General features: G+C 39.0%; 1 protein-coding gene across 5 annotated transcripts in view; it reads right to left on the bottom strand.

The window, feature by feature from the left end:
- The window catches only part of TBCK (TBC1 domain containing kinase), a 105,106-nt gene that overhangs the window by 27,974 nt on the left and 64,978 nt on the right, over positions 1–12,154 (bottom strand). For all 5 annotated transcript variants that reach the window (XM_084285701.1, XM_084285704.1, XM_084285703.1 and 2 more), the window contains one exon: positions 3,928–4,103. In XM_084285701.1, the coding sequence (XP_084141827.1) occupies positions 3,928–4,103 (176 nt within the window). The remainder of the gene's footprint in view (positions 1–3,927; positions 4,104–12,154) is intronic.

The raw sequence follows: 12,154 nt of genomic DNA, 5'->3' as shown, positions 1-12,154 counted from the left end.
ACAGATGTGATCCACAAAGATAAAACCAGAGATACAAGTGTAGCATATAGTGCTTATCCCACAGGAACCAGGTAAATAGGTAGGGAAACAAAAAAGTATGTTTTCAAGAGCTAGACTGACCAGCAAGGACACAACGTAGTATTAGAAAAGCTGCAGCATGTACTGCAGACTGAACTCAGTTCCCACTGCTTTCAAGTGGAAAAAAGTTTTCCAATGGCAGCAAACACTAGCACAGAACACGACTGAAGAAACAGATAATTCTGGGATTAAGGCTAAAAAACAAAGACAAAAACAAACAAACAAAAAAAAAAAACCAAAAAAAACCCAAACACCTTTGTGCATAAACAGTATTTCAACAACAATTTCAAAATTTTCTTCGCAATGTTGCTCAAATCCATGAGCAGGGGGAGATGTCCATGCCCATGGCAGGGGGTTGGAACTGGATCATCTGTAAGGTCCCTTCCAACCCAAACCATTCTGTGATTCTCTGATGAAGTGTCATCTTGCAAAGCCAAATAGCTGAAGGTGCAGAAGTGGTTACAAGTGACAGGGGCCTCATTAGTGGCTCACCCTGCATGGGATTTCAGAAGCCTGGACTGCGGCCCCCAACAACCATAGCATACGTATCTCAAAATCTGACACACAAGTACAGCACACGAGAGCAAACACATTTGTACACTAGAACTTCACATACAAATCTGCTTCCTTGCCAGTCTCCATGAGATGACTTTTCGCTTTCCTACAGAAAAAAAACCACAACTGAGTGTATTCACGATTTTCTGTATAAATCACAGGGTCCTCCACCATAACAAGAGCTAAAAAAACCCACACAACTACAGTAGATCCAACACCCTCGAGCTTCAAAAGAAGTTAAACCATCAGTTATGTGGCAGTGAATCAAAAGTGTTTTACTGTTAAGCAGAAAGAAATAGAAAATAAAGAGAAGGCAATAGAAGTTGTGGTATTTATTTTTTTTCTCCATAAAATAGAAAAAAACATTAGCTTAATTTCTCGGAAACCATGGGATGGATGAGCCTAGTTACTGGCATTATAAACAAACATACTTTCTGGTATGAAAATAAAACTACCACCGAAAAAAAAGACCCAACACATTTCTCAGGAAATGGAAGAAACTTTGCTTGACCCAAAACAATAGATTTTTTTCTCCTCTGCTACAATTACAAATCTTTGTTCTATTTACTAATTCAGCACATCATTGTTGCTCTTTCCCTTATCCCTCCTTGCTGCTTCCAAGCCTCTTTACTCTTGCCTGGACACAGAAAAGCATGAGCTTCAGGACTGAGGAAACTTGGCTGTTTACTCTTGTCATACATTAAGAAAAGCCAGCACATACATGAAAACATTTTCACTGTCAAGCATTGGAGTAGGCTGCAAAAAGAGACTGCATAATTACTTTCCTTGGAAGTTTTCATGATCTGACAGGACAAAGCCCTTGGCAAGCTCATCTGAATTCAGGGTTTTGTCTGTTTTCTGAAAGAATTTGTACCAGATGACCTCCTATCAGAATTATTCTATGAATTTGCAGTCCTTGGCTCCTTCAGAAAGCCTCTCTGTAGACCAGCACAGCAGTCGTATTTGCTGTGTGACATTCCTGTATGACAACCACAAGTCTTCTTGTGTCATTTCAGTTTTCTTCCCAGTTGCCTTTGTACTCCTACCTATTATTTCTTAAATCCTATAAACTCCTTAGTTTCCTTTTGTTCTGCTTTTGCAGGTCTAGCTCTTGGAGTCTTGGATTTGTGCCCAAGGCTTACAGAAAATACGGTAATATTAAAAAAATTATATATATATATATAAAAAAAAGATGATGACTGAATATCATACTCAGGTTTAAGGACTATTTAAGTATTCAGATACACTGAAGTGACAATTCAGAGCTTAGTTTCTTAGTAGTTGAGAAAAACAGATCAAAAGACTAAAATCTAATGCAGACGGCCAAACAGATAGGACATACCTACACGTATATTCTTCCCCTACTATTGTAATGTAGTAATGAATGAATTTTGATTGTAGGAGAACATGGAAGAAAGACATACTGTTTAATTTTATTTATATAAAGACTAACTAGATTTATACTGCTGAGAGGATGGAACAGAATCACTTCAAAACACCAGCACCCTTCAGATGGTATAGCTGACAAAAAACAATCATCAGATTTTAATAGGAAGGCAAAGGGATATTTTTCCTGAACTGAGTAGCTATGCGGATATATTCTTATTTATCAGCTTTTCTTTGCTAAGGCAAATGCAGGTATAACTTACGTACTGCCTCTCAAAACTGCTTGAGCCGTACCCTTTAACCTGGCATGCCAAGATGGAAAAAACCAGCTAGAGCTGCCCGCATCACTTTCCTGTTACCCAGTTATTTCAATCAATCACAGAACCAGTAAGGTTGGAAAAGGCTTCCAAGATCATCTGGTCCAACTGTCCCCCTGCCACAAATATCCCTCACTAAACCATGTCCCTAAGCACCACATCCACCCTGTCCTTAAACACCTCCAGGGACGGTGACTCCACTGCTTCCCTGGGCAACCTGCTCCAATGCCTGACTGCTCTTTCTGAGAAGTTTTCCCTAAAAATTCCAGTTCTCACTGGAAAACCGTTCTTTTATTGTTTCTCTCCCGAGACAAAGCCTGTTTGTAGTTCTGCAGGTATGACCTGGATAGTGGTCTGTTGTAGTAACGAAGAACACCACAGAGCTGGAAGAGCAGGAGCAGAGAGAGGCAGAGATCCAGCACAAAAAGAAATAATTTTATTGGCATGTACATCAAAGAAACTTAAGTTCAAAGCAGTGAAGTTTGACAAAAAACAACAAAAAATCCCACATGACCAAAAAAACCTTTCTACTTCCTTCTCAGGAAAAAAATATGCAGGGAATAAAGAATTACACTTCAGAGCAGTTAAACATCATTCAATGCACTCGATTCTTCCTCAGAATTAATACCATGGCATGGGCTCTAACACCGTGCAGTAGTTAAAAAGCAAGTTTGTGTGATGAATGTGTCAAACTCCTGTGCTTGGTAGTGACAACAGAACTACCAGGGACTGAGGTTTGGTGGGTATTTTCTTACTGCACTAAGCAGAACAAAACAACAACAACAAAAAAAGAAAAGCCTCTTCCCCCTGCCCCACCTCATTAAGCTGTGATGGGGTGGCACGGACTATCAAAAGAGCTGGAAAATTTGTACATAACTAAGAAGGTCCTAGAGCAACTAACTTGGACTTGGCAGAAAGTAACCACTTCGCACTGCAAGCAAGGCAAAAAGCCAGCTACAGCACGGCTCTAAGTAAAATTGTGACATTGATTAAAAAAAGAACGAAAACCAAACAAAAATTCACCAAAAAAAATCTCCCTCAAAACACATGCACACAATATTGGCATTAATGTGACTCCTCCAACTTGCACGCAGTTGGAGTACCCTAACTGAGTGGCAGTAGCAATTCTCCTCTACAGCAGTTTGAAATCTGCCCACCCACTGCAATTCTCACGTGAATCCTATAGATGCAAGAAAGAGACTAAGAACATTGTTTCAGATTTTCAAACAAGATGACCAATAAACTCATCAGCGGGTATTTTCAACAACCAACATTGCAGCTACATAACTAAAACGATCCATTTATCTTTCTGCCTCTTCTCACCTACTTAGGCAGGGACATACCGCACTATTTTAAACTTTAATAATTTAAAATATCAACATAAGCTACGTACAATTATTATCACTCATGACTACTTTGATGATAGGATTTAGAGTTTGCTGAGGCCTTGAGGATTTAGAGTTCTCTGAGTTACAGCAGAGAAACAAATGTACACAATAAATAAAGCTTTGCATTAAAACAATGCAAGAATGGACAACAGTGCGTGCCTGTGTGTCACTTGTCTTCCCCCTCTATGTGCCAGGGCACTTACCAGGTCACTTCTAGGTGCTTCCTGATAATCTGCTGAAAAGCAGGACATCGAACTTCTCGTGCCGTTGCTGTCACCCGCTTGTCGAGGAGGCTGTGCATATTGCCTGTACGTAGCACTCTTTGGGGTCCAGCGAAACAGGTTGATTGACTCACGAACACAACGCTCAATGTCAATCTCTGTCAAGGATTTAAAGAAAAAAAACAACAAATGCAAGTGTGAGAAGTCAGTAAAGCCGATTAGCTATGACATTTCTAAATAAATACACACATATCCATCTATACACCTCTGTCTTTCTCCCTTAAAAAGTAGCTTTCAAAAATCCTTGGCCATTCAAAAAGCACTTAGCAACTTCTGTAAAAAAACTAGCAAAGGCGTTTTAAGCATTAGCTTCATCCCCAGGTATGCGTGAAAACACAACGAACTTTTATTGAAGAGAAATACAACAGAACTTCAATCAATGCAATGACAGGAATATAAGCAAAGCCTCATCACTCTAAAGCATCTTCAAAAAATGCCTTTGCAAATCAGATTGTTGACACAAATATAAACGTATGCAGTACATCAAAAGTATATTTCATGCAGTGTATGCAAATTGGGATTTTTGGATCACCTCATCATCCTATTTATCAGTTATGTACCTGCTACAAGCCAAATGATTTTGCTGAAGGCATTCGGTGCTGTCAAACCTTGCATGGCCTGCTGTTTTGACAAAGCTATACGCTGCCGTTTTGTGGAAAACAGGGAATCTCAATGTCACTTGGTGTTTGATGGCATGCTGGTGCACAAAATGGATTTCTCTTAAAGCTGAGGAGTCCAAAAACCCAACCACAACTTACAGGGGAATACTCTGGTCAAAGAAACAAAGTGCCAAATGTGACAAAATATTACTCAAATTAGGAGGAAGGTAGACACCTGTTAAAGGTGAAGCATCCTAAAATAAGCTATGGTCAAAGAAAAATGACCAAAGCATAATGAAAAACATACATAAAAGAAAAAAAAACAAACTACTATAAACATCATTTTTGCAACAGTGAGCATCCTTCATGTATCTGTCTTCTAACAAGGTGTAACATAAAAACCATTTCCTTTTTTATCACTGCAAAACGACTGGTTACTTTTACATCTCCTGCCTGCAGTTTGGCAAGGAGAAAAATTATCCCAACTTGCATTTTATGATGAACCCAGTGTAGTGCAGACAAAGAACAAGCATATTTGCACTTCTCACGTCTGCCCCAAGCATCTTGGATAACTTATTGCATGACTCATGATTTAGATGATTGGGCCATGAATTTCTTTGGAAAAAATAGAGACAATGCAGTCAAACTTTATCTGTACAACTCGAACAGACCTGATACATTGCCATGACCTGATTTGATGCATTGCCATCAATGAAGAAGTCACACCAGAAACTTCAGTCATTAGCAGGGTGAGCAAAAGAGAATGAAATCGAAGCCTGGGGCAGAATATTCTAGTTGCATGAGGTTATTTGCTTTGTTTAAAACCGAATGCGTGATGCCATCAATTAATTTCCCATTCAAACATTCACAAGGCTGTCCATATTCAGGCAGGATACAGCCTTCAGTGTTTTAATTCCACTGAAGACAACATGCTTATGTGTAAGATTAAATCACAATTTTCCTTAACCATATCAGGTTCCCGAGCTACTAAGATAATACTTGCAGAAATAAATGGATAATGTGCGTGCTTCCACAGTAAGTAACAACTTTTCATTCTGTCCTGAAAACATACTACATTTTTCATTTTGAAAATACTATAACTCCCATATTTAGTATCATTCCCAAGGAAAATCCAGGCCAACTGGCAAATTTCACACAACTTCGAAATTCAGGAAAGACGGCAGATCCCTTTTCACTGGTTATTATTTCTGAAGTCCAGAATACACACCAAAACATTAATTAGTCACATTTTTCTACATTTCTGAAGGCTATTCACAAAAACATGACAATTTTAGTTCAAGACTGTAATACATACATGGTTTTTGCTCTTCTACTTTATTCTAGAGCGACTTAGAGCCCTTTCTCACTACTTTTGTACTGAGTTGAAAGCAGAATTTAGGCAGAAAAAAAAAAGACCAACACTGATGAATAGCATGAGGAGCTTTCAGTTGGGAGAGGGCATAGTAGCCTACAAATATCTGAAACTGAAAACAGAGAATTGGGAAATAGAATAGGAATTTTCTATGCAGTAGGAAGAAAAGAAGAAGATGAAGGCGGGAATTGAGATTGAGAGAGTTAAACCTTGAGACAGACTATCAAAATATTTTTCCTAGAAACAAGCCCTGTAGTTCCAGCAGGACTCCATGCTGATAAATGCAAAATTCAGTAATGGATTTCCTTGAAAAAGATAACCATCTCTCCCATTTCAGAGTGCGAGTCAAAAAACTCAGGAGGCTGTTGTTCTGTGCTTCCCAGCTGTGCGGCTTCTCCCTTCGTCCAAGCAGCATTTCTGGAAGGCAGTGGCCATGCCTGGAAATGAACCTCCATAGAACAAGAGGGAATTTTAAACAGCTTGTGAGGCCATCAGAAACTTAGCAGCAATTCAAAGGCTGCTAATTGATTAATAGGCTTCCAAGTAATGCAAAATATAAAAATCAGATGGTGTTATCCAAAAACAGATAACAAAATGTGTGTGCGCACATATAGGTACATGCATGCATACATTTGGGAAGATCAACATTTATCACCCACAAGGGAGAAAAGACTGTTGGTAGCAAAAGCATTTATTCACTTTTCCTTTTTTAAAAGTGATTAGCTTCACGATCCAGGAACTTAAGAAGACATTAAAGTGGGTAAATCATTTGCAGAACATGTAATTAGTCACGGTGGGTGAAGGAGCTTCAGACTTGAGTAGCCTTCTAGCCTGTCTTCAACCTTTGCTTGGAATTTGTGTTTAAGAAAGATCACTTCCCGTCAGTGAACAAGATGCAGTGTAATCTTTTGCAGCCTCACTAGATAAGATCTTTTCCCTTCCCCTTGACTAATAAATTAGGGTCTACTGCACTACTTCAGTCTTGATTTCTTCCCATGCCCTTTCAAATAACTGAAAAATGATTCAGTCTCTATTAAATGCCCTTTAAAAAAAAAAAATTAAATCACACCACGACTTTGTACCCACACAATATTAATCCTACTTGTACTCTTTCTGCTCGCAAGTAGTATTTTGTGTTACAAGTGAGTCAACGTTAAAGCTTACACATTATTAAACACATATCATTGGGACATCAGAAGTGTAAATACATGAAGTCAGTGCCGAGATCCTTGAGCAGGACAATGAACAAATGAACAGAATACTTCATGAGGATGCCAGACTACTTGTCATGCACAAACAATTTAGAAGAACATCCTTCTGAGAGAAGGCTCTGAATAAATCTCAGGGTGGCAGCATGAAGTACACAGAAAAACCTAGAAAGGATGGGGAGGGCCTGCTTGTGGGATGTACACACAACATCTCTGTGCTCTCTGAAGTCCCAGCACTGGTGTGTTTTGTGGTCAGAAATCATGTGCCTTCCCTTTTTATTCATGCAAGTTACTTTGCTGGAAAATCTGTAATCAAAATGTGTTAACATAATATTGCGCCATTAATACTGAAGCATGCACTGAAAAAAAAAAAAGTTAAGCACAGGTTTAAACATAATAAAATATTAAAAAAAAATAGTTATTTCAAATCGAGTCTTAAAGCAGCCTGGCTTTCACACAGTGTAGAGCACCTGCATTTCAAAAAGTCAAAGTTGGCACCCAAGTACCTAAAAACGGGGCCAGTTTCACTATATAACACTGGTCTTAGGAGTTCTAGATCAACCGAGCTGGAGGATTTCACAGTCAAGCAGCAATTAAGCCTTACAGGGAATAATTCCATGGCACTAGCTAACATCTTTGCCGTGTGGCATTAAAAACCTTTTCTTCCCAATTTTTTAAAATACGTGAAATATATGAACTGAAGAAGGCAGGAGTGTGTGTGGGGGTAGTAAACAGAGTAATCTAACACTAATATCCATGTAATTGACATTAATGTAATGTATCCATGTAATGGATATCAGTGGTTTTGTCATGGCCCCATCCCACTATTAAGCCTGTTGAAATACTTTGTCCATTTTCTGAAATAAGCGTTCTTGTTGCTCTAAGATATCACTCATTTTTCTCTGCTCATGCTAAAACATCACTCTGTACTGAGATGCTGCCTTCGTTTGTCAACAGTCTCATCTGAAAACACTGGCTCACCTGATAGATCTGCTTTTTAAGTTCTGTTTTAGTTTTTTTTTTTTTTTTTAAATAAATACAGCAGAGTAGTAGACTGTCCTTGAAATAAACATTAGAAAACCTCAGTTTAAAGGCGATGCACCTGTAAGAAAAGCACAAAAAACTTATTTTTACAGTAAAACTGGATGTAAAAATATTGTTCACACCAAGGGAAAGCAATGAATGGGGAAAAACATAACACGAAGGGCTCCTCCTTAATGAAAACGTACACAGACCAAGCCTTTGTGCAGAGTTAATCAATTCCAGAGGCCTTTCCTTGGGTAACAAGGCACAAGTTAAGAAGCCTGGCCAAAATAAACTTCTGCGTTTTGGATGCAACCCAGAATTATGGGCTTGGTTTGACCTCTCCATCACAAATACTTCATGGTTACCCTGCCTGGCACCTTCTGCTTTCCCCACACAGCCACATAAATAGGGAAGCAGACCTCTGCCTAATAAAGGCAGGGAAGCTGAATAGGTCAGGCGGTTTGATCTCACCATTCCTGCTCTCTGAAGAAATAGGGGTGGAAAGGCCATAAACCTTTGATTTTCTCGCAACATGCAAAAAGATGCACTAAGCCTAGATAATTAGAAGGACTAATCGAGTAAGAGAAGTAACATTTCCATCCAACAGCTCTGTATCTATTAGTGCTAAAAGGTTACTAATAAATGATAAGGCCAATGGAAAATTATTTTTTTTTATATAATTTATTTCATACATCACAGGATAGTTGCACTATTTTACTGTTTTGTGCATAGACATTAGCTCTTACATCAGCATCCCTTTCAATGCATCTCAGGAAAAAAAATACAAAGGTAAAATAAATACCACTCATTAAAACTTCATCAACTAATAAAGTAGAAAGCTACCATTTTCTTCGTACATGGATGCAAGGTATACATCTTCCAAGAGCTGTCACAGGGACAAGTGCTGTCAATCATGAGACCATCACGTTTTTAATGCAGCACAGCAGGTTTACAGAAGTTGCACTCAGACAGATAAATGGTTGGATGCAGAAGCAAAGGCACAAACTATAGTGCTGTGACTTCAGACGGGTTATAATTACTGCACAGCTATAATTAGGATCGATAAGTTCAATGTAGGATCAATAATTTCAATGTGCATTGACAGCCTACCTTGTCTGGGAGCACATTTCTCTACAATTTTTGTATCTTGGAATAAAAAATAAAAATAAAAAATCTCTAGAGGCAGTTCTCTACAGTCAGTATTGTTTACCACCTCTTGCTGATTCTGCTGTTTGCAGTGCACATGTGACAATTTTCTTGCTGTTGGGAAGGGCTGCCAAACTATTCTTGAGCCTGAGTGCCTACAGTCAGTGATTAGAATATTAAAAGTGAAATGGTTCAGGCTCTGTCTTGGAGAAGGCACATCAAACATCTGTATCAGGGTTTAGAAACACCAGGAAAGGAAGAAATTTTGTTCCTGTATTATGAGATCACATGCAATGTCCAAAGAGCAGAAAATGAACTTGTTAGTCTCTTATCTTCATCCATAAAGGAGACATCTGAGAACTGAGAAATCAAGTATGTCTCAAGATAAAAGAGTTATGGAGTGGAAGGTATTACTAACAAAATAGTCCAAGAACAAATAACATATCAAGGTGAGAAAGAGACACTTCTGCTGAGACCAACAGCTGGTATGCTTGCAGCCCGTGTACACAAAGAAGCTGAGAGGAGAGTTACTAAAGTAGAACTAGAACAGTACCTGCAGTTATGGAGTTGTCTGGACCAGTTCATGCAAACACTTATCAAAGGAGCGAGCAACAGAGACGATCAACAGTAAGCACTGAGTCATTCCCAGAGACATTAGGCTGCATAAAGGGCAAACATGAATCCTTTTCTTACTTGGGACTCTAAAAATCGCTCTGGCCCAGCAGTTTAGGAAAAAGGTTTCATAAAGAATGCCTTCCCACATGGAAACATCGTGTTGTCCTGCACTGGTAAAGATGAGCAGGGAAGAAACAGGGTGCTGCATGGCTGTATGAAGAATAAAGGTTTACTCTGTGAGTCAACCACCAAATGCTACATCCTATGCCCTACCGAGAGAGAAGAATGAAAGAGGTTAGAGACTTACACAGCTCGGGCTAGCGTGGTTCACTGAAAAGCTCCAGCAGGAGATGGTGTTTTAAAGAGTTATATGAAGCGTGCCAGGGCAAGGGGCAGATGTTTCTGTCAGCTAACAAAAGGGAACAGACACGTGAGCCAGCCAAAACACCAGATTAGGATACTGGCCAGTGACAGAAGCAACAGGAATTGAAAATGTGTAATGGAAATAGTGGAAATAGTCAGATGTAGGCCATTATGCAAAAAAAAAAAAAAAAAAAAAAAAATCATGAAAGAATAAGGCAAAATAAAGCAAATTATTAGAAGAAAGAACATAATTTCATTGCTTGCTGATAACCATATATAGAAAATACAGAAAAGGACATTTACAAAACATCAGTGGTGAACTTAGAGGAAGAGCTTGTTAGAAACACATGGAAATGAGGGTTGTTTGCCACCAACACAACATCCAACAACATTCAGTTTTTGAAAGATTTTTTCCCTCTTTTCTATGTTGTATGGTTTGTTAAAATGTCTCTGAAATTGGCTTAGCAGACATTCAGCAGCCTCAAATACTAGTGAACCTTACCTTCTTTAGCCTAAACCTGTGCTTCACAGCAGCAATATGCAACTACCGACGCTCAGTAGGCATTAGCAAGGTTCACGCTGTGTAGGCTTCCAGCTGGGAGACCCCACTCACTTCAGCTGCTTCCCAGATGTGACGTGTAAAGTGAAAAACCCTACGGTCAGAAACTCTGACCAGATCAATGCTTATAGAATGGATCAACGTCTGAAGGGTCACAAGCAGAAGAGCTTTGTATTAGCAAAGTTTTTCTCTTGTTGGATTTCAGGAGAATTTCAAGGTACTAATAGGAAGTAATTTTGCATTTCTGCTTTTGAAGTTAGAGAAATATTCAAGTAAACTTAATAAGGATTACTTGTTGCCACGGGAATAGGATCAAAGTCTCTAATTTGACCTGTTGTTTCCTAGACCAATAACTGAAAAATTTTAGGTAAAAATTAATACAGGTATCTACATCTGCCCAAAGAACCATGCAATACATACTACCAAAAAAACACCACAACTATTTTACAATTTTGCCATGATGTTAGCTATTTATTTATTTTTTTAACTTTTAATCTTTGTGGCCAGCCCCTGTAAACCCCACTGTCTGTTTTGACTGAACCCACTTGCCCTACAACTGTTAACTCGTGTACTTCGACAGCTTGAATGAGACGGCTGGGAGCTTTGAAACAGCTCTGCCCCGAGCTGAAATATGAACTGAAGAAGTTTCTTGCAGGCAATACTGCTGGCATGTGCATCACTGCTGGAAAAAATACAAAACAGATGACGTGATGCTGGTGAGAAAAAAATAAAATGCTTTTTTTTTTTTCCTTAAGTGTAAGGGTGGAATAAACAGCAAGAGATCATCTAGCTCCTCGCCTTGCTCTGAGGCCAAATAATAAGACTACCCCATGCCCTACAGACACTTGTCTAGACTTCTCAGATTTTTGCAGCGACAGAGGTTTCACCTGACACACCCCCGATGTGTACTTAGCCCATTTATCACCATTTTCAAAATAGAAGCTACATTCTTCACATACAATGGGAGCTCAGTTGGGATACCTGTCCTTCCTAAACACGTTTAGTCCTTCAATGCCAGCAATCCAGTCCCAAAATTTATTCCGAGCTTGCAACATGAACAAAGTCTTAGCTTTATGTGCAAACCTTGCTCTAGTTCTCCACGATTAGTTCTGTTCTTTCTGTTGACTTCTACTAGAATCTAGGTCTTAATACATTACGAACGAAGGTTGCATAGACAGAATAAGAAGACTGATGCAGATTTAAAGGCAAGAGATTAAATTCTTTCAATATCGGGAAGTAAACCAAAGGGACCTAAAGGGAT

This window comes from Netta rufina, assembly GCF_964035555.1.
Source record: "Netta rufina genome assembly, chromosome: 4".
Lineage (NCBI taxonomy): Eukaryota > Metazoa > Chordata > Aves > Anseriformes > Anatidae > Netta > Netta rufina.
Note: the sequence above shows the minus strand (reverse complement) of the source record. Positions and strands in the feature narration are given on the sequence as shown.